The following is a 24,175-nucleotide window of genomic DNA, read 5'->3' as shown; positions in this document are numbered from 1 at the left end:
TGTTTAAAGTATATTCATGCGTGATACATATTTACTGCAATGGATACGTTGGTGGAAAGGATGCACGATGACCCGTGTGTCGTGTGTCCTCGTGTACTGTATGTAATTCTAATACATCTGTAATAAACACTTGAAAGTGTATTTAGTATCGAACTGAGTTCTGAACAAAATCATTTGCTGGCTGGTTAGTAAACTCTTGTGGTGGCTTTCGTAACCCATTAACTCCAATGGTTATTTTGCCGCGAAATTTACCATTTCATAACGCGACACAAAGGGATGTTTGCCACAGGGGGACCACCAGCACCACGGGACCACCAACACCATGGGGGCCACCAGCACCATGGGGACCACCAGTACAAAGGGCCCCATCAACACCAGGGGGTGGGGAGCTACCAACACCATGGGGGCCACCAGCACCATAGGGGCCACCAGCACCATAGGGGCCACCAGCACAAGGAGGCCCACCAGCACCATGAGGGCCACCATGCAGGACCATGGGGCCCACCAGCACAAAGGGCCCCACCAACACCAGGGGGGAAACCAGAACCAAGGGGCCCACCAGCACCATGGGGGCCACCAGCACCAGGGGGGCCACCAGCACCATGGGGGCCACGAGCACCATGGGGGCCACCAACACCATGGGGGCCACCAACATCATGGAGCCCACCAGCACCAGGGGGCCCATCACCTGTCTAAATACATATGTTTAAATGCATATGTTTATTATTATTATTTAGCCTTTGAATAGCCACACTTACCAGAGGGAGCCACACTGACCAGAGGAAACTACACTGACCAGAGGGAGCCACACTGACCAGAGGAAGCCACACTGACCAGAGGAAACAACACTGACCAGAGGGAGCCACACTGACCAGAGGAAACTACACTGACCAGAGGGAGCCACACTGACCAGAGGGAGCCACACTGACCAGAGGGAGCTACACTGACCAGAGGGAGCTACACTGACCAGAGGGAGCTACACTGACCAGAGGGAGCCACACTGACCAGAGGGAGCTACACTGACCAGAGGGAGCTACACTGACCAGAGGGAGCCACACTGACCAGAGGGAGCTACACTGACCAGAGGAAACTACACTGACCAGAGGGAGCCACACTGACCAGAGGGAGCCACACTGACCAGAGGGAGCTACACTGACCAGAGGGAGCTACACTGACCAGAGGGAGCTACACTGACCAGAGGGAGCCACACTGACCAGAGGGAGCTACACTGACCAGAGGGAGCTACACTGACCAGAGGGAGCCACACTGACCAGAGGGAGCTACACTGACCAGAGGGAGCCACACTGACCAGAGGGAGCTACACTGACCAGAGGGAGCTACACTGACCAGAGGGAGCCACACTGACTAGAGGGAGCCACACTGACCAGAGGGAGCTACACTGACCAGAGGGAGCCACACTGACCAGAGGGAGCTACACTGACCAGAGGGAGCCACACTGACCAGAGGGAGCTACACTGACCAGAGGGAGCCACACTGACTAGAGGGAGCCACACTGACCAGAGGGAGCTACACTGACCAGAGGGAGCCACACTGACCAGAGGGAGCTACACTGACCAGAGGGAGCCACACTGACCAGAGGGAGCTACACTGACCAGAGGGAGCCACACTGACCAGAGGGAGCTACACTGACCAGAGGGAGCTACACTGACCAGAGGGAGCTACACTGACCAGAGGGAGCCACACTGACCAGAGGGAACTACACTGACCAGAGGGAGCCACACTGACCAGAGGGAGCTACACTGACCAGAGGGAGCCACACTGACCAGAGGGAGCCACACTGACCAGAGGGTGGGGCTCCAAGAACAGCAAGATCCCGCCCCGACCCTGAGGTGTATTGCTGCCACCAACGACGGCTAGTTTATTGTGCTCCTGTCAGTAGCATTTTATTGTGCACGCCTGTGAGTACCATTTTATTGTGCACCCCCATACTCATCCTGTGAGCCATCTCTCGTTGTCACAACACTTGCACCTTCGGCAGTACCAGTGAAGTGGTGTATTGTTGTTGTTATAGATTCAGCTAGTCAGAACAGTTCCAAGTAGCACGGGCTATGGTGAGCCCGTAGCTAGCAGGAGCGGTGCTGTGTGATGTGTGGAAGTGGTAAGGGAATTATCAATTAAGTTTTTTTTTAATTAAGTAGTTTGAGAGAGAGTGTGCTGGGGTCATGATTAGTAGGAATTTAAAACCAAAAAAATCAACGCATAAATGCTCGAAAAAAGGCAAATTGGATATTATGATTTATTTCTATGGGCGTTAGCAATAAAACACAAATTCTGAATTCGCAGTACGTTAAAACTGATGATTGTGTCTACACTGTAGTTAATAACAATTTATTATATAATTATTATTATACATCAAACGAGAGTAGTATGTAAAGTTTTTCATCCATAAACATGAGGCTTGGTGGCTGGATGAGACGCAAGACACAGTAATGAGGAACAGGATCACTAGAATTGTATCTACAGTTAGTAACTTAAGCCTTCAAAGAAGTTGATTATAACCTTGGATTGCATATAAGCAGTCTGAGAACAATAACCCACCAAGAACTTCAACAAAACCTTGTAGAAATCTGAGGGAAAGTGAAATCGACACTAGTTCCATCTATCATCATATTATCATGCAAGAGGAGCCACACTTCTATGGTTCATCCAATAAAATCAGCAGACTGCTAGGTGTCACTGCTGTTCGGCTTAGACTCGGCTATAAGTATTTCTGGCATTTTTCATATACCTGCTGAAGTAGACCTGACCAAATGTAAAGTGTCAGCAAAATTATTCGCACACCCTCTGTCACTATGTGATGGAATGTGAAAAGATACGTGAATTTAGAGACAGCTATATAACAGGTGTTCAAGAAATGTAAATATTTTATTCAAAATGATCTGTTACTAGAAATACGAATCATATATACCCAGTTTACTAACTTTATGTAGTAAATGTGGGTTATTATAACCTATCCACCGCTGCCCACTGAATGGAGGGGCGGTGTGCAGGATAATCGTATCAATTATGACACTAGCTCTCCACAGATATAATAAGTTGATTCAGTTGAAGACTGTTTTTGGGTACTAATATAATTTGTACCCAATAATTGTTAACACAACAATTATATATAATTAATTTTGTAATTAGCTTATTAAATTAAAACTGTAACTTACTTAGCTAAATAAATTGTGTGGTTTAGTCCCTGAGCTCATTATGTGCCTCTGTAACCCTCTTCACTACAGCTCACATGATGGGTATGAGGTGAATAATAAATGAACTATATCCTCCCGCACAACCATTAAAAAAAAGGAAGCAAGGAAACTCAAGGATTAGATAGGATTATCTCTTTAGGATTTATTACGTTGCAGGTGTAAGGCGCATATTGGCCTTAACCAGCAGTCTCAAATTAGACAGTGAATAAGTTCGACGGAGAGCAAGTGGCGCAAGATTGCAGTTTGAACAGTGACTGCACTGTACGTGGGTAATTGCAGACGAAACAAATTTCGCGTTTTGACATCACGGATAGTTACCTCGGCCAGTTGCATTATTGCGTCGGCATTTCTTTCAGTTAATATATGTATTTATCACTTACATAAAATTGTATAATATAGAGTATAAATAAGAAGAGGCAGTTGTCAAGTAAACTTTATCTTGTACTAGAGAGATGTGTCAGTCTCACCCCACATTGCTCCTCTGTGCTCAAGTGATCCTTGGCCACTGCCAACTTTCTCTCAAACATTGAGTATAACTTACAGACTCATTCTTAAACCATCCACAAGACAGCTTTAATTATAATTATATAAAGTATATGCAATTATTCAGGCTAGGCTGTTGTTATACCAGAGGAAGATAGATATAGTTGGGTCATGTTGTGATGCATGGCAGGCGCTGGGGGTAGCCTTGGTAGGATGCCTGAGGGGCTCAGTAGCTCTTTCTCCCCTCGCCAGGCTCTCACTCCTTCACATATACGGCACTTACATCACCTTACAGCGAATCACAGAACCTTTTAATTAAGTAGCTGGAGACGACACCACTACAGGTTAGAATTAATTCAGATAGTCTTACAAGCAAGACATTCACAGGCAAATAAAAAAAATTTATTTGCCTGTGCAGACAGAAACATGTCCTCCAAGTTATGTTTCTGCCTTACAAGTAAGACTGGTTCATGTTGATAGAGTTTTAGTAAACATTTTGGTGCTTCCATGCACTACAGTTACATTAGTACAGTGAATAGTTACAATTTCATTTATATGGAAAACATATTATAAATTTTTACATCGAGTGCGTTTTTTGTTGCGGTTGCGCACCTGTTGAGTTCAACCAAGATTATAACTAAATGTGTTACAAATATGTAGGTTGTGACGTGGCAGTGTCACGTACTCATCCTATTTTGTTTTAATTTTGCCCTGGAGGGCAAGTTCAATTATTATCTTGTGAGCGAACACATATATCATGCATCCCATACTTAACTTTACTTAATGCATTCACTAAAATTTTTACATAATTCTGCTACATACAATGAATTTAATATTACTTTTAATTTTCTGTCATGGGATGATAGAAGGTCTCATGTTGATTATTGTATCCTTAATGAAGACCTAGAACTGGTCACATCTGTGAGTATAAGACAATCAGTGATGGTGATAACCTGTTAGTCGCCTTCAATATACCTCACTCACAAGCTGCTGCCGCTGCCGCTGATGATAGCATCTTCCCTAGACCGCATTTATTCTAGACGAAGGCCACTGTTGCTGACCTGGATAAGTTTTAGTGCCTGCTTTTCCCAAAATACAGTAAATCTATCGAAATCATGCATGGATGATTCCTCTGGGCCTCGTAATATATTTAATGTTTTAAAAATAAATATTCAACACTGTGTTATATGCAGGACAGAAGCGATCAAAGCAGACTTAACAACAGCTGTCAGAGACACCCGTGGCGCAGCGGTTATAGCGCAGACAGTCCGTATGTCTCAGGTTTAATTACTGCGGCCGGGTCCGTATGTTTCAAGTTTAATTACTGCGGCAGGACACAAATGTTTGGGAAATGTTTCCTTTTATTTGCTCACCTAGCATTTACGCGTACCTGGTAGTTAGACAGCTGTTGTCAAACAAGCCAGATGTCAGCCAGTGGGGGGGGGGGGCCCTCGAAAAACCTGACGGCTTCCTGTCCCCGACGATCAGACACCAACCATCTTGCACCTACTGTTAGATATCTCACACTGTAACTCCATTAATGACTGAGAAAATTGTAAAGCTAAACAAATGGGAGTTATGATAGTTCCTTTAGGTTCCTTTAGTATCTGCCTTGACAACCTTCAACGCTGGACGCCGTAAATTTATATTTATATGTATTACTGGCGTTCTCTAGCATGGTACATCACTCCTTTGTACTTCTTCCCATTCCATTCAACTGTATAGGTCTCCGATGGGCCACCATTTGAATTATTGTATCTAAGCATGGAGACCTCATCTTCAGAAGGACTTGTATCTGATTTGGAGAAAGTTCAACACAGCGACAAAAATCATCCCAGAACAAAGTCGACTCTCATGCCAATTTAGTTGAAGTTGAGGACCACAGTTTTAACAACACTGCAAACTAGACATGACAGGGCTGATATCGAAATTTAAAATACTGAACAAATTGGAGGATATTAATCCAGACCACTTTAAAAAATCAGATTAACTCATACAAAGAGGAAAGGCTTCAAACTTTACAAGCCACAATGTATAACAGAATTCAGATGGAACCCATGGTACCGCCTGCCCGCCGAAGTCATAACTGCCGAAACATTGTTTTAATTCAAGATCCAGCTGAATAACATTAGTAGGACAAATGGGGGACCTTTGACAAGCCACCGGCGTCCTGTCCTCGTCGAGGCCACTATTAAGATGGTAGCTCTCAGGTAAATTTAGGCAAATATTTGGAACCAGTTCTAATATTTTCCAAATATCTATAATATGTAAATTCTCTAGCCTATGTTTCAGGGTGAACAATTTGAGGGGATTTAAGTATTCCCAATATTTCAATGTTTTATTTAATGAATTCCGGAAGTAAAGGTACCCAGCATATTCTCCAAGTTTGAATGAGACAGTTAAAATGCGACAACATTATACCTCAGACAATGTTATTGTCTTAATTGTAAAGACAATTGTTGTGTTGCTTGTTTAGGTTATGTATAACATATACAAATCTTTTTTACGTGTGTGTATACAGGTGTATGTGAGCGTCGGGACAAGGTCACCATGATGAGTCAGCGAACACTGATGATCCTGGCCCTGGCGGCTCTCCTCCTCCACCAGTCTGTAAGTACAAGCTCAAATATACTGAGAAGCTAATGTCTTGTAAAAGTATTCAACTTTGGTGTAAGGTATTTCTCATGAAGCTAAAGAGGCCCTTGCTTCTTTTAGGGCAGGCTTACGAACCCTGATGGTACCAGTGGTTGGGGTCTGTTCCTTCACGCCGTCCTCATAGCATAACTTTCAGTGTTCTCATAGCCTAGCTCGTAGTCTGTCGTCATATCCCAGCTCTTAGTCTATCGTCAATTCCCAGCTCTTAGTCTGTCGTCATATCTCAGCTCTTAAGTATATTTTTATATCCCAGCTCTTAATCAGTCATCCTTACCCATCTCATTTTCCTCATATATCGTTCCATTGCTATAACAAAAAGTCATGCTGGCTTAGCGCTTTCTCCCCATAAGTCTCAAAAACGTTTGGCATATTTTAAAAATATGAGACTACGTCCTCCTATTCTGCTCTTCTCACTCTATATTACTTACAAATGTATTCCTGTCCAACTTACGGTATCTGTGCATGGGACTCAACCACGGCCAACTACCTAAAACTCATCATCACCCAGCAAAAATAAACTATTAGAACTATAAAAATTTTGCCTTCAGATAATTCACAGCCCTAGTTCATATGCCTATACATGCTAAACATTCACTCACGCAACACTAGTATCTTGTGCGTTTTACGCTTATAAAGCCTTATTCCTCAATACTAAAAGGAATCACCCCATATATTTCACACGACTTCATGAAAATCGTATGGTGGTGTCTATTAATGCTAATATTTCTTAAAGCATTTAATAGATCTACCCCGACCAGTCTGTGTCCGGCCCGTACCCCCATACGTACCCGTATGAGGCTAGTCCAAAGCTAGCCTCTTTCCAGAGGCCTACAACTTTGGATAGACAGACATTGATTGATTGATGAAGATTAAGCCACCCAAGAGGTGGAACGGGCATGAATAACCTGTAAAAAGACAGACAGGCTGACAATCTCCTTTTACGGGCTCACCATAGCCCGTGCTACATGGACACTTCGTTCTGAGTAGCTAAATCTGAAACAACAACAACAGACAATCTCCCATATAGAGGTTTAAGGTGGGGTGGGGTGCACTGTCACTAGGAATCAAATAACCTGCAACCCCCCCCCCCCCACATAAATACATAAATATCTCCATACTTAACTTCCCCGTCAACCAGTTGGCTCCTACCTCTGGTACACTAAGCAGTCAACCTGGCAGTCCTGTATTAGTTAATTGCAGGCAAAGTATGATAGAATTGGTTGAAATTTTTGGCATGATCAGCGAAAACATTGTTCAATATCTTGCTGGCTAAATTTTTCACATACCATCTTAAGCTGCAACTTTAAATTATCATTCAGCTATCATGTTAGGCTATAAACTTTGACCTGTCAATTACAGAAACAGTCTGACTAGAAATCCAAGAGTTTGTTTATTAAGAAGTAACACATTAGTAATGAGGCTTTTTGTCATCTTATGAATTAAGTCATGGAAAGTAGTCGCATTAATTTAATTAACACAATTTTAAATAAATGTCACTAACATATTTTGAAAAAGACTTGCACTATATATCACTAAGTAACTAAGGCATTCCATAAATATTGGTAATGTTAATAGACGCAAAATTAGTGATAAATATAAAATGTTTCTTTTTTTAGACAATTTGAAAATATATTAAACATCTGCACATTAAAATATTAAATTGAAGTGGAGAAATGTAAATGTAATAATGATTAATGTGCCGGATATCAAACCTCGCAAATAAATAGTCATTTTTATTGGATAATGGAGACGTTTATATCAATTAACAATATTTATTAACAAGTATATTTAATATATATATAATACTGTATAATAAGATTAATGTATATAGCACATGTCCATGTACAGCAATGGTAAAAACGAGCAATTACACTTTTCATGTTAAGGCAGATATTATTTATAATGTTGATGGATGATAATAATTATCTTTTCATCAGTGCATGACTATCCATAGGAAATATTCTGTACAATTAATACAAGCAATAGCATATAGGCACTTGCAAACCACCAACAATGACAAATGGTCTAGATGTTAATGAGGAACGATTTAATATAATTGTTTTTTTTGAAGGTTATGATAATCAAGTGAGTCTGAAGAAGGCTCTGGTAGTAACGGGAGATGCTGCTGTTGCAGTAAGTCCCCTGAAGACCATGATGTAAATGTTCCTTATTCCTTATTGACGGAGACAAATTCCGGCTGGTGTAGAAATCATGAATGTTTTACCACAGCTGTCGCTCTCTTTATGTCTTGTGTGACAACTTTATGGCTTACTTATCTAGGCGGGTCTTGAGAGGAACATGTAAGGGACCTGAAGCCGGGTATCCTGATGTAGCCTTTGCCGAAAGTTTCTTCATCAGTGGCCTCATTGAGGGCGAAAGCCAGAAGCTTTTCGGTGGCCAGCGGATGCCAGCCACCAAAGGTACACATGGGGTTGTTGAAGGCGTCCCAGTAGTGGCACTTTTCTGTCTGTCTGAGTGACGGAACGAACTCCACCACACTCACCGTCTCACAGTGGGCCAGCATCAGCACTATACCTGTCATAAACACATCAGTTACATTATCTCTGGGTAAACCAAGAAACCTTGGTTCCCACATTTATAGTTATGCATTACAAGTCTTCTAAAATATATATTTATTGAACACATGTTAAAATACAAAATGTTTTACCGACAACATCTAGATATTAACAAATGTGAGCTTGGTAAACTGCTGGAACATGAGTAGTGTTGTGTATATACATAAGCTTGTGTGTGTGTGTGTGTGTATGTAACTATATGCATTTCAACAGCTTCTGGGCCCGGCCTTTCGCTCACCTATTGCTTTTATCATACCTGCAGTCGAAACTGTGTGGAGCTAGCCTCGACTGCCTTCCCTTTTAGCTCAGTCCATTTATTCTTAAAGTTAGCTTTCAGAAATATTTTGTTTATATTTCAGTGGCTCAAACAAATTTCGATTTTGCAACCATGCCCTCTTGTTCAACATATGTTCATGCTAAACATTTAACCTTTGTCCATTTTGTCTTCAAGAGCCTTAAATGTTGTGATCATTCTCCTTTTATCTATCTCTTTGTCCAGCATGGTGAGGTCTGGTTCTCTCCGCCTTCTCTGGTAGATAAGCTCTAAGCTCAAAGTAAGTAATTATCAAAAGAAGGTACCAAATTGGGGAGACTATGCAGCACCATCAGTGTCGTTGGATATTCAAAAAGTGTTAAATATGACTGAGGATGCCAATATCTACCTAAGCTTAAACACCATCCTTTATTGTCTTTATCTTATAAAGTATCTTCGGAGTTTCACATTGTCTCCTTGTAAAGTGTCAATTAATTTATTTTGTTGCCCCTCAGGTAAATATATATATACATATAATTAAGGTGAGCGACATGGAAGTGCGTTCAGGTGATTGATTGATTGGTTGCTTGCAGGTGAGCGGTACGGCGGTGTGTTCAGGGGAGTGTCAGCGGATGGACTCCACAGGCCGCTGCCGGACCCTGTTCTCCTGCGGTGCCACCGAGGTCCCCAGGGCCATTTCCTCAGTGATAATGATTCCCTGCAGACAGCGATGTTACACCCTAGTCCGCGGCCGCTGTCGCCTCAAGTTCTCATGCTTACTCGGCTAATTTGCACTTCCATGGCGACTATGGATATTTAACTGAATGAATGTTTATTTGGGAATTATTTAGACTAATTAATTCATATATAAATATTAATGTTACCAGATGAAACCTTCCCTCCATTTCTTTTGGGGCATATTTTCTGATTAATGTTACTGGAAGTGTTGGTTGCTGAGGATTGAGATACGAATTAGATACATTCTCTTGTGTAAATTACGTTTATGAAACCCTTTTTTTAAGTGCAAACCCTGTTCTGAAACTCTTCCTGGACAGATGTAATAGAACACATGTCCACCACACCAGACATAAATATCTCTTTGATATCCCCAGAGTCAAACTTAATCTATGTAAACACTCTATGCAAATTAAGGGACCTAGTCTATGGAACTCACTCCCTAATGATTTGAAAAGCTGTCCAACTTTTGCCTTATTCAAAAATAAAACCAAAAAGTACCTAATTTCATCTTCATAGTTTTCTACCAAGTGCTTTATCTTCACACTGTATCTAGTGCTACTCAATCCCCCAATATTTGTACCTAAGCCATATTACTTTACCATTGTAATCTTAGATATCATCTGATATCATGGTTGTTGTAGTGAGTGCATATTCTACTGCAATGATCCTCATATTGTGCTTCAGTGAACCAATGTATAACCCTGAAATGTTATCCTCATGTACCTAGTAATCCTTGTTTCTTTATTGTGTATTGTTAGTATTGTGTATTATTCTAATCTGCTTTTGTCAAAATTTGTCCAATGTACCTGTAAATTTTTTTTTGTCAATTTTACTGTAATTATTCTACTTAAAATTACCTGTACCTGTAAAGAAGAGCTGTAAAGTACCTGTAAACATTTTTTATCAAGTTCACTGTTAATTTATCTAAAATTTAGTTAACCCCCAATGTACCTTCTTGGTACATTGGGGGTTATTTATATTTATTTATATATAAATAAATAAATAAATAAATAAGGTAAGAAACTGAGAATGAAAGGACTAAAAATTACAAAGAAATGTGTAAGCTAACATTACTTAATTATGTAACATTCTGATTAAGACACGAGTTATATAGAAATATATACATATATATGTATCGATATTAATTATCTGATTTAAAGTTGCACTGAGCACATGATAATTGCAATTATATAGCTAATTTATATTAAAGTAATATAAATATAGGCCTATTTTGTTATTTAGAAAATTCAGGACCATACCTTCCAAAATGTTTTGTCTGGCCCATATTTTGTAGGCTGAAACTGAAATTATCCAATTTTGAGAAACTGTTTAATGACTAATGTAAAGGTAAATGACTTAAGAGCGTTGGTGTTATGCTAGACAACAGTGGTGATTTAAGATAGCAGCCTAGCATGATAATTCATGGTAGCAACTCTGCACGATGATTTAAGAGAGTATATTAGCATGATGGTTGAAGGATGTAACCTAGTGCTGTCACAGCACTAGCTAGGCTACATCCTTAAACTAACACGCTATACTGCTAACACCTCCAACCATCATGATTGGGTGCTAAGCTAATACTTATAACGATCATGCTAGGCTACTGCTTTCAAAATCACGTTAGGTAACTAACTCCTCCAACCATCATTCAGGCCTTCATCCCTCATTTTTGGCTACTATTTTTTTTTTGTCAAGCACAGAAAGTCTTGACTGTAAGAATCAAAGAGTTTGTTTATTAAGAAGTAACACATTAGTAATGAGGCTGTTTTGTCATCTTATGAATCAAGTCATGAATAGTAATCGTATTAACACAATTTTAAATGTCATTAATATATTATGCATAATAAGACCTCCACTATATATCACTAAATAACTAAGGTATTCCAACAAATATTGGTAATATTAATAGATGCAACATTAGTGATAAACATGATTTTTGTTTTGTTTAGATAATTTGGAAATATATTAAATATCTGCATATTAAAATATTACATTGAAATGGAGAAAGGTAATTGTAAGAGTATGATCACTCGTACAATTGAACACTGATTCACACTGCGGGGAATGTGTGAATACATACATGTATGTGTGACACTTAGAGAAGTGAGGGTTAGGACCGTAGGCATTCCCTAAACAAAACAAAAAAACCGGTGTTGAGGGAGGCCGGGTGGAAGCACTCACCGAGGTATGCCGGGAGAAGACACTCACCAAGGGAGGCCGGATGGAAGAAGCACTCATAGAGGTGAAGACACTCACCAAGGTAAGCTGGGTGGAAGCACTCACCGAGGAAGCCCGAGGAGGGCGGGTTGGGGAGGACATGGGTGTTGGTGTGGCGCTGGATGACGTCCCACACCCGCCAGAGGGAGGCCGGGTGTAGCAGGTGCATGTCTTCCTGCGGCAGCATGAGCCGTCGACGGAAGTACACTGGGAAGAAGTCGAAATCCGGAGCCGTGTACCACTGCCGGAAGTTAAGTACACTCAATTTACATTGATACCATAAATAAGGAAATAAGACAAATATAGATAGAATAATGTTTAAAATGGATGCAGGTATTGTTTAGAATCGACCAATATAAGGTGGCTACAAATTATTTTTACCCGAAGACCACCACTTACCTAGTAGCCTCGACAGGGACAGGAGTGGGGTGAGTGGGGGAGTGAGACAAGGGGTGGGTGTGGGGGGGGAGAGAGACAAGGGGTGTGTGTGTATGGTGTGTAGGAGTAGGATAACTCCCTCACCTCCTCCAGAGAAGCATTATAATTGCTTGGGTCCCAGACCAGTAGCGCCGTGCCAGAGTACAGCGGGGAACCCCAGAAGTCAAACATGGGCTTGGTCACCACCTGAGAGTTGACGATTCTCAAGGTTGTCCTCGACCCTACGTCGTGCTGGAAGCCCTCAGTTGGAGCGTGGTTGAAGCGAATGACGGCGTCATGAGAGTCTGGCCAACAGCGGTCAATAATAACACTCATTAGTAACAACTATTTTTTACTTAAAGGCACCGTTTAAATACGAAAAATACAGTCCACGATTATAAAGATATATAATTAAATTATTATTATGATTAGGCATATATGGAGATCAGACATTTCTTATCTTTCTCACACACACACACATATATATATATATATATATATATAAATATATATATATATATATATATATATATATATATATATATATATATATATATATATATATACATGTCGTACCTAGTAGCCAGAACTCACTTCTCAGCCTACTATGCATGGCCCGATTTGCCTAATAAGCCAAGTTTTCCTCAATTAATATATTTTCTCTAAATTTTTTCTTATGGAATCATAAAGCTACCCATTTCATTATGTATGACGTCAATTTTTTTTCATTGGAGTTAAAATTAACGTAGATATATGATCGAACCTAACCAACCCTACCTAACCTAACCTAACCTATCTCTATAGGTTAGGTTGGGTTATGTAGCCGAAAAAGTTAGGTTAGGTTAGGTTAGGTAGGTTAGGTAGTCGAAAAACAATTAATTCATAAAAACTTGGCTTATTAGGCAAATCGGGCCTTGCATAGTAGGCTGAGAAGTGAGTTCTGGCTACTAGGTACGACATATATATATATATATATATATATATATATATATATATATATATATATATATATATATATATATAGGCGTATAGGCGAGGCCACTAGAGTTTATGACCCTCAGATAAATTCATGTACATTTAGTGCACTGAACAGTCGTCCCAGTTCCAGTGCATAGCTCCAAGCCTGAATTCAACAATACCGACTTACCTATATTCATAGGTCTCACAGGCGCCTTTCGCTTGAGGCCAAGTGCATAAGCAAGACGTGTCCACTGCTGTGCTGACACTCCCTCTGACACTCCCATCTTCGCCACATTGTGCGAAGATGGTAGTGAATTTGCAAGAATATTCAAATATCAATCTTGTGTAATCTCACCAACCCATTGTACTTTCTTATGAATAAATTATGACTATTATTAACTAATCAGTATCTCTGTGAGACTGACCTATAAAGTTGCCCAGCTGGGCTCCCTTGATGGCGCCGGCGTTGGTGACGACGGCACACGTGTTGAAATAGCGGCCCTCCAGCAGCCCCGTGCTGGGGAAGTGCTTGGCCACCCCCTGCGAGGTGAAGGGCTCGTCCCCATCCCGCAGGGACCTGAAGGAGGCGCCGCGGAAGGCACACAGCATCTGCTCCTTGGATGGGTTTCCCCGGATTCTGGGCCCCTTGTAGTTAACGCCATACTTGTTCTTATGCTGTTTATGTATATTAATGCAGGTGTTAGTGTATGTTTATTACGTTATATTTAGAGTGCCGGTCATACAATACATTGAGAGTGGCTGTGGCATACATTATATTTAGGGTGGCTGTGGCATACAATACACTGAGTTAGTTATTGGCATATATTATGTTGAGTGTCTCTCATATATTATATTGACATCTGTTGAGTCATACATAACCCCCGCAAGCACAACTAGGTGAGTACATTATATTGTATATATATATATATATATATATATATATATATATATATATATATATATATATATATATATATATATATGTCGTACCTAGTAGCCAGAACGCACTTCTCAGCCTACTATTCAAGGCCCGATTTGCCTAATAAGCCAAGTTTTCATGAATTAATGTTTTTTCGACTACCTAACCTAACCTAGCTTTTTTTGGCTACCTAACCTAACCTTACCTATAAAGATAGGTTAGGTTAGGTTAGGTAGGGTTGGTTAGGTTCGGTCATATATCTACGTTAATTTTAACTCCAATAAAAAAAAATTGACCTCATACATAATGAAATGGGTAGCTTTATCATTTCATAAGAAAAAAATTAGAAAAAATATATTAATTCATGAAAACTTGGCTTATTAGGCAAATCGGGCCTTGCATAGTAGGCCAAAAAGTGAGTTCTGGCTACTAGGTACGACATATATATATATATATATATATATATATATATATATATATATATATATATATATATATATATATATATATATATATATATATTGAAGTTTTCAGTTGCTTATATATATAATGAATATAATATACTAAGCATTGTTATAGGAACAAAATTTAAAAACACGAGAACAGACGGACATACACTCTCTACTGCACATACACTCTCTACTGCACATACACTCTCTACTGCACATACACTCTCTACTGCACATACACTCTCTACTGCACATACACTCTCTACCACACATACACTCTCTACCACACATACACTCTCTACCACACATACACTCTCTTCTGTCTCTACCACACATACACTCTCTTCTGTCTCTACCACACATACACTCTCTTCTGTCTCTACCACACATACACTCTTTTCTGTCTCTACCACACATACACTCTCTTCTGTCTCTACCACACATACACTCTCTTCTGTCTCTACCACACATACACTCTCTTCTGTCTCTACCACACATACACTCTCTTCTGCACATACCTCTACTCTCTACCACACCCCACCAATACAGAAAAGGAGCTTGGAGTCAGAAGCCATCATTCACTGAAAGTTGTACAACAAGTGGGAGCGGCAGTAACAAAAAGCTATCCAAACCCAGGTAGTGATTCAACTGTATAAATCTTTGATGCGCCCCACTCAGATTATTGTACCCAAGCATGGAGACCTTCTCTCCGGAAAGACATACCCGCTTTGGAAAATGTACAACACCGGGCGACATAATTCATTCCAAAAATGTGTCAACTCTCATACCAGGAACGGTTGAGGGCCACAGGACTAAGAACACTGCTAACCAGGCGTGACAGAGCTCATCTCATTGAAACTTAAAATACTGAACATTTTGAAGGATGTTGATCCGGACAACTTCTTCAAAAGGTCAGATGTAACAGAAACAAAGAGCAACGGTTTCAAGCTCAACAAGCCACAATGTAGGACTGAAAACTAGAGATGCTTTTTCACCCAGAGTTATTAACACCTGGAACTGCCTACCTGCCGAAGCCGTAAATACCAAACTCTGTTTAACTTTAAAATCCAGGTACACACACTCACTACCGGCGAACGGTGGGAAACGGCTCTGGCTAGATTACGTATTGGCCATACTCGTTTAACTCACGGTTACTTAATGGAGCGCCGCCCTGCTCCTTATTGTTTAAATTGCATTGTTTCTCTTACGGTCATGCACATTCTTGTTGAATGTCCTGACTTCCAGGACGAGCGTGTGTCTTGCTTTCCGACCGTCCCTCGCGGTCAATTGTCCCTCGATAGACTTCTTGGTGAATCGGATACTTTTGATATCGTTCGCCTTATGCGTTTCTGTTTTCGTATTGGCATCCTTTGTAATATTTATCGCCCTCTGATTACTCCGCACATTTGGTGGTGCTACATAGCCTTCCCGGTTTGGTACCTTCCTTTGATAATTACTTACTTACACTCACTACCATGCATCCACTTTCTATTGCACATACACTCTCTACAACACACACTCTCTTCCGCACACACACTCTGTGCACACACATACTCTCTACGCCACATACACTCTGCCATATATACACCATCTTCTACACATACACTCTTTACTACTCATACACCTTCGACCACACATACACTCTCGACTACACATACTCTCTACCACACATACACTCTTTACCACACATACACTCTCTACTACACATACACTCTTTACCACACATACACTCTACCACACATACACTCTCTACATTGTCTAACACACATGCACTGGTAAACACATGCTCTCTTGCTACACAAATGAACTCTGTTACACATATGCTTTATTACACACATGTGATCTGTAACACATACAATGTGTAACACACATGCAAAATACTACACATATATGCACTCTGTTACATACATCTGTCCTCTCTCACCTTGATGAGAATATTCCCCTCCCGCATCTGTTCTTTACGTAGTCGGACCATGACATCCATTTTATGCCTATCAATGGCCTTCAGGAGCTGCTCCCTGGTCATGGGCGTGGTGGTGGTGATGTTGGGGGCGTGGGTGGGCGAGCGTGGGGGCGAGGGCGGCGGCGGTGGCGGCGGTCCCGCCTCCTGGCGCCGGGAGTAGAATCTAGGTTTCCCCGCCCGGACCTCGATTTCTCGTACTTCTACATTGGGAAAGAGAGACAGTAGATGCAAGAGGAAGTTACCTACCCCATCTACATCTACCCCAGTAAAATACTTGACCTATTATACATATTTTAAACTCCAGCTCCGGAGTTTACCTCGAAGTTGGTAAAAGAAGGCGCAGGGACTCAATGCCCGGAGCCGCCATCTGAGGAGCTGGAGGAACTCGACAACTTACTATAATCTTCTTTGTACCTTATATGTAACTCCTTTTTTGTTGTAACAAAGGTGAAATAAAATATAGTACTTATAATATATATATATATATATATATATATATATATATATATATATATATATATATATAATATATATATATATATATATGTTTATTTAGGTAAGGTACATACATACAAGAAATTTTTACAAAGATTGGTTGACTTATAGGTAGAGCTAGTACATACAATGCCTAAAGCCACTATTACGCAAAGCGTTTCGGGCATGAAAAACTTAAATGACAAGCTTAATACTAATTGAGCATAAAGAGTAGAATGAAAAACAAGAAATGAAAACATAGCTGAAAAAGCAGCACAAATACAATTATGTCGACAAACAGCGCTCTTTAAAAAATATATGCGAACAAGCCTGAATGGTCCCCAGGCATATATGCAACTAAAAACTCACACCCTACCCCAGAAGGATTCGAACCCAGATAGCCAGGAGCGCTATGCACCTTGGCGTACCTGGTACCTTAACCATACGGGCATAGATATTTCATCGAATCTTTATTATCGAATCATCGAAAAATTAGTCTCCGTGGTGTAGTGGTAAGACACTCGCCTGGCGTTCCGCGAGCGCTATGTCATGGGTTCGTATCCTGGCCGGGGAGGATTTACTGGGCGCAATTCCTTAACTGTAAGCCTCTGTTTAACGCAACAGTAAAATGTGTACTTGGATGAAAAAACGATTCTTCGCGGCAGGGGATCGTATTCCAGGGACCATAGGATTAAGGACTTGCCCGAAACGCTACGCGTACTAGTGGCTGTACAAGAATGTAACAACTCTTGTATATATCTCAAAAAAAAAAAAAAAAAAAAAAAAAAAAAAAATCACCTCACTTTGTGGGGCCACGTGAGCAACACAAATGCGCATTTGTGTTGTTCACGTGGCTCCTTTCCCCCTTCGTCCCTTCTCTCGTCCTCCTAGACAATTTATTAAGAAGCGCTGAAACAACTCCATAGGTCTCGCAGAAAATGTATTGTTACGAAGCACTGAAATCACTGCGAGAAACATACCAAATATTTCACACTGGACGCCATGAAAATCTCACGGGGGGGGGGGGGGGGGTCTATAAATATTAATAATAAAGTATTTAACTTAGGCCGATCCCAATAAGACTGTGGCTGTCCCGTATCCCTGATCATTTCCCCTGCATGTTCAGAACTCCAACCTTGGACAGATAGACAATCAGACAGACATTCTGGCACCCCTCCCCCCACAAATAGTGAAAATCTCGGATAAAGTGGGACTCACTGTTATGTAGAGCCGTGGCGGAGGTGTAGTTGGTGACGAGGGGCTGGAAAGTATTGGCGTCGACGTAGCGCCAATACTGCACCCACAGCAGGTAGAGGTAGGCGCTCATCCCCAGGAACACCAGGTTGACGAACACCCACACGCCCAGGCTCACCACCCGCATCCTCGTCCACACTACAGTAGTACTGAAGACCTGCAGAATATGCCACGCGGTCACGCCAATATCAGGTGTGTGTGACGTTACAATAGTGACGTCGAGGCATTTTAAAACAACTGTTTATCGGTTATTGTCGTAAGCTTGTCGACGAGTCTTATATCATGTAAAAGGGCAGAAATTTTCACTTTTAATAATCTGGAATCAAATTAGTTGTAGTTTAAAAAGTAGAGATGAATATACGTCAAGTAATTGCACATCAATTGTCAATTTCAAATTCAAGTAAGTTTATTGAGGTACAAATACACACAAAGGGATGAGGTAGCTCAAGCTATTCTCACCCCGTCATTGTCAAGTGTTCATGTGAATGAAGTTCTTATCACATTCAAAGGCGCATATTATTCTTCAAGTATTATACATCCACACAAAGACAGACAAATTATCTTGACTCTAAAACTGTTGCTGTGAGTTTTCCTAGACACCTCCCAAACCATGTCACCTGATGGATCCCTACAACACTACTGAGTGGTGACGACCTTCCCAATAATAATGTAGTAGTTACAACAATAACCCGTCCCAATAACTATGTAGTAGTTACAACATATCCTTCAATGTAATTATTTGTTTTTCTCCTTCCACTAAAACATGTACACATTTCCCAAACTTACATATTATTGTGCAATGTTTTAATTAAGACCTTAGGCCAGGAACGTTTTAGTTTATTCAACGTCATTTTACGGATCGGAATACGATCCGCCAAACATATATGATTCTTGCTGGGGGCAAGAGTGCAACCTGTCAGCTTACTGAACGCACTACGATTTTTACGCAATCGACTCCGACGTAAAAATTGCGGCGGTTTAGCGAAATTAAAAATACTGCAATATTGACGCTTCCTACGACTAATGAGTATCGACTTTGATAGGGGCTGGTTGTTGTTGTTGTTTTAGATTCAGCTACTCGGAACTAAAAGTTCCAAGTAGCACGGGCTATGGTGAGCCCGTTGTGGGCTTACCTGGCACAGGAGCTGAGCTGTTGGGGCTGGTGGGTAGCCTAGGTTTTAACGTGTTTGGTCTGTAGTACAGTCGCGTTCGTTCTCGACTCCCAATCGTGAATTCCGGGTTCGAATCCTGGGTAGGACAGAAATGGTTTGGCACGTTTTCTATCACCCCAAAGCCTCTCTCTGTTCACCTAGCAGTAAATAGGTACCCAGGACTTAGTAATTTGTTGTGGGGTTGCATCCTGTGGAGGGTCAGTAGATCGCCCTTGGGGCGGGGGGACTTCTATATAAGTCTAACGTGTATATATACACAGACTGCCTGTCCCCGAAAAGAATAATTAAACCATTGCATTTTTTTTACGGCGGGGAAATTGAGAGAACGAGTTGAAGAGCGGAGGAGCATCGCTCACCCAGACATTAATGCTCGCCAGAGGTAAACATAGGCTGTTCTAATACATTATAATAATAATAATAATAATATTGCGTTTTAGTTGGGGGCCGAGTTTTGGTTTTGCTACCCAGTGTTCTCTGTGTGGGGCGGGGCTGGTGCTTGTCACTCTGAGGGCCTCCCTGGGGCTCCCCATTCATCTACCCGTTTGCGTTGCCTTGTCGCGAGGCATAATAGTTTCCAGTGATTGGCGCCACTCGTTTCGCGATTAGGCTTGGCGTTTCTACGTTTCCGAGCTTAACGATTAACCGATCACGGGTACGCCGGGGCGCTTCCGATCCCACGATCTTCGTCGCCCCTAAATCAACAATAATAATAATAATAATAATAATAATAATAATAATAATAATAATAATAATAATAATAATAATAATAATAATAATAATAATAATAATAATAATAATAATAATAATAATTGATTTGTAAGAAGGCACAATGGGTTAGTGAGAGTACATAGAATTGGTATTTTTACATTTATGCAAAGCCACTAATGCGCATAACGTTTCGGGCAGGTCCTTAACCTAACATACCAGAAAAGATAAACGGGTACATTGTAGCAAGGTTTTTATATCAACAGATAACTACAATATATGATGACAGAGGTGATTACACTGGTAAGGATCCAGTCTTAAGTACTAATATTGGGGAAGTGGGTAGTACAAGATACAGTGTGAGTTTGAAGCACAAGGTAGGAAATTATGAGGATGAAATTAGGTAATGTTTTATTTTGATAGACTAAATTATTAAACCTTCACTATAGGTACATTAAACCCACACAGTGTATATTAAACTTTAACATTAGAACAAGGTAGTAGTGGGGGCCGGATTCTTCAAATGAAAAAAAAAAACAGGCAGGTTTAAAAGCGGGCTAACTTAATTGTTTCTATTTAAATATAAACTTAGATTTTTATAATTATTGGTTAAATAGATAAAAACTTTACCCAGTCTGGTTGGGTTTTAAGAAAAGATCCTTCAAGTTTTTTTTATTAAACCCTGCATGATTAGATACGTTAACACCTGTCCTCGTCAACACCTGCATCACTTCCCCAATCAACACATACATTACTTCCCATTTAACATCACTTTCCCGTCAACATATGCATTACTTTCCAGTTACATCTGTATCACTTCCTCGTCGACACCTGTATAATTTCCCCATCACTTATTCCCTTCTCTTCCCCATCAACACAGGCACTACTTCCCCGTTATTACATCCCCGTCAACACATGCATCACGTTCAACACCTGAATTATTTCCCAGTCAATACCTTCATCCCTTCCTCGTCAATACCTACATCACGTCCCTGTCAACACGTACACCATGTCCATGTCAACACCTGCATTACTTCCCCGTCAACACGTACACCATATCCATGTCAACACCTGCATCACGTACACCATATTCATGTCAACACCTGCATCACGTACAGCATATCCATGTCAACACCTGCATCACGTACACCATGTCCATGTCAACACCTGCATCACGTACACCATATCCATGTCAACACCTGCATCACGTACACCATGTCCATGTCAACACGTGCATCACGTCCCCGACAACACGTACATCATCACCTGGCTTCCCCCTTCAACACCTGGCTACAGGAACACGTGCAGCAGCTGACAACACAACACACATATGTACGTACGGCGATGCGGCTGTGAGGCGAGACAAGAGAGGCTGGTAGTATTGATCCAGAGTGACAGCTGTGGCGGGCTTCGACCACACCTCCACCTGCTCCACACTCCTGCAGTACCTATATAGCCATCATGTGAGCCCACAGCTCCATGTCACGCCTGCAGGAGCTCATAGATTACCATCATTGTGGCTCGCAGCACACACCACTCGGCCGGCTCTTCTCTGTCCGTACACTCGCTTGGGTGCAATTATTTTATGAAATCATTAAATATATATACATCTCTTTTTTGTGAAAGTCAGGTTTTGAGGTTCAAAGGCGTGATTATGCACAATTTTGTTGGTCACAATGGAGGTGCTTGCAGTGACAGTACCAGACAGAAGGTGAAGGGCGCGGCAGCAGCCTAGCTCCAGCCGGCTCGGGTCTTCCATACTACTGGCCTCCAGTCGACGACGGGCTGCTGGCGCACGGCCCGCGCCCATGCCACATGCTCTCCTCTGGGTGCTCCACATGCTCTCCTCTGGAGAAGTTGGGGATGATATATAATGATCTAAAATTGTTGATTTCAGTGAGATCACTTACCCTACTCGCTACTCATCCATGCGTAGCGAGTGGGGTAACGACGTAAATGTTCAAGTCCTTATGATAAGAAAATAGGGGAAAACCCTCCACTTGAACTCTTGAAATACTAGATAAACCAGATTCAGGGAGAAGTCTATTTAGACAATTAAGCTTGAGTTTTTAGTAATAAACCATAAAAGTAATCCTCCGAAGATTCCATTAATCAGAAACTTGGGCATCTGAAAGAATGGGGACAGACTTTTACAATATTAGGGAAGATTACAGAAGGCAGACGTCACGAGAGACATCTCCCGTCACGCAGGGTGCAGTCGCACCCCCACAGATCTCCAATATCAGCTCTTGATACTGGTAATGGCTCAAAAGGGCCACCACTTACGGGCTATTCATGCCCGTGCCACCTTTTGGGTGCCTTAATCTTCATCAATCATCAATCAAAGCAGACGTCCCTACACCGGCCATCCGTCCACTGCTCCTTATCAAAATTGCACGAAATGAGATAGCGCACCATGAAACACGTCATGGAGTCATGGAGGGGTAGAGGATAAATACCTTAACAGGTTACATGCGGTACTGAATACCGAATGCCGGGCAACTACTTATAGGGAATTATAGGGAAAAACGAAGATATGCTTTTAGTCTTCATATCTTAAGCCACGTTATTGTGACTCATCGTCTGCATTGGGCACTGCGTTAATTGTATGTTAAAGGTTTGAATGAGGCAGGTGCTAATATCAATGACCTCCTTTACCAGAAGATGGGCTGGTCCTATCATGCAGGTGCTCTATTATGAACACTGAGAATGATAAGCCACAGAAAGTTCACATTTGCTCTTTCACATGTGCTAACAGTAGAACGGTCCATCTAGAAGTGGCCCTTGACTTAAGCTGAGACTTTTCTACGAAACTTTAGCCTTTAATTTACCTAACCACCATCTCTCTAGTGGTCTTGACAGGGACAGGAAGTCGGCAACTTGTCAAATATCCCCCGATTTTATTATCATATGGTGGTCCCTGGGCAAATGTGGTTATTGCCATTTCCGATTTGAATTATTAGCGCAATTACATTTCATTGCTTACTGTACGATGTGATTATCGTGTACTGTTGTTGTTGTTGTTATAGATTCAGCTACTCGGAACAAGTTCCAAGTAGCACGGGCTATGGTGAGCCTGTAGCTTACCTGGCACAGGAGCGGGGCAAATAGCACGGGCTATGGTGAGCCCGTAGTGGACTTACCTGGCACAGGAGCGGTGCCGTCTGGTGTATTGTGTACTATTGGCCGTTATTATATAGTCTTTCCCATCAGTGTTTGAATGTTTCTGGACGACGTTACCAGAAAGAATAGCAGAAAAAAAAAATTGTGGGTCGCAAGATCTTTCTTTTCAGCTGTGTCAGGGACAAGTTTATATGTTAAACTAAACATAAGCATACGAAATACATTGTTGGCCTACACACAGTATTCAATCACTTTTTGTCAATTGTGTGTACATAAATTTATTATTAAAAAAATTATGAAAATTAATAAGTGAAGCAACGAACATAAAAACCATTAGTTATATTTAATGACATCAAATGGTTTGACTTTAATAAAAACTATAAGTTCTTGTTTGGTTTCAGATTCGAATGCAATAAACCCATAATAAGTGAAAAAAAACAAAGAAATATTTTGAATTTCTTTCCGGATTTAGCTACGAAACCATTTGAATACTTCAAAGAATGCGTGAAAATATGCACAAGTAAGTACCTGCTTTAACAAAAATGACTGTTGGGAATAAGACCTTATTAGTGGTCTGTGGGATTTAAATTAGTGGTCCGTGG

General features: G+C 41.1%; 1 protein-coding gene and 1 long non-coding RNA gene across 4 annotated transcripts; one reads left to right on the top strand and one right to left on the bottom strand.

Moving 5' to 3' along the window:
- The first annotated feature begins 3,881 nt into the window (after window positions 1-3,881).
- Window positions 3,882-11,143, top strand: LOC138369776 (uncharacterized). Its single transcript, XR_011229946.1, has 3 exons — window positions 3,882-4,042; window positions 6,220-6,308; window positions 9,776-11,143. It is a non-coding gene; the product is annotated as an uncharacterized lncRNA (long non-coding RNA).
- LOC123764985 (beta-galactoside-a-2,6-sialyltransferase) lies at window positions 8,074-22,258 on the bottom strand. Of its 3 annotated transcripts, none has more exons than XM_045753291.2 (7): window positions 21,791-22,258; window positions 18,538-18,730; window positions 16,807-17,045; window positions 13,940-14,189; window positions 12,660-12,859; window positions 12,204-12,378; window positions 8,074-8,888 (listed from the first exon to the last, which is right to left on the bottom strand). In XM_045753291.2, exons 2-7 carry the CDS (start codon window positions 18,698-18,700, stop codon window positions 8,626-8,628), a joined length of 1,290 nt encoding a protein of 429 aa, XP_045609247.1. In that variant the 5' UTR covers window positions 18,701-18,730; window positions 21,791-22,258; the 3' UTR covers window positions 8,074-8,625. The 3 variants fall into 3 exon arrangements, with proteins under 3 accessions (XP_045609247.1, XP_069189467.1, XP_045609248.1); XM_069333366.1 differs by lacking the exon at window positions 21,791-22,258 and adding an exon at window positions 21,709-21,726; XM_045753292.2 differs by lacking the exon at window positions 21,791-22,258 and adding an exon at window positions 19,033-19,222.
- Window positions 22,259-24,175: the final 1,917 nt, after the last annotated feature.

The sequence above is a fragment of the Procambarus clarkii genome, chromosome 29, assembly GCF_040958095.1.
Source record: "Procambarus clarkii isolate CNS0578487 chromosome 29, FALCON_Pclarkii_2.0, whole genome shotgun sequence".
In the NCBI taxonomy this organism is placed as follows: domain Eukaryota; kingdom Metazoa; phylum Arthropoda; class Malacostraca; order Decapoda; family Cambaridae; genus Procambarus; species Procambarus clarkii.
Note: the sequence above shows the minus strand (reverse complement) of the source record. Positions and strands in the feature narration are given on the sequence as shown.

Excerpts from the sequence above, each read along its gene's own strand:
- LOC123764985 (XM_045753291.2), bottom strand. The coding sequence starts at position 18,700 with ATGCGGGTGGTGAGCCTGGGCGTGTGGGTGTTCGTCAACCTGGTGTTC. Across the intron at positions 17,046-18,537 it reads CGCCACGGCTCTACATAACA|AAGTACGAGAAATCGAGGTC; the intron begins GTGAGTCCCACT and ends TTCCCAATGTAG. Across the intron at positions 8,889-12,203 it reads GCCCTCCTCGGGCTTCCTCG|GTATAGTGCTGATGCTGGCC; the intron begins GTGAGTGCTTCC and ends TGTTTATGACAG.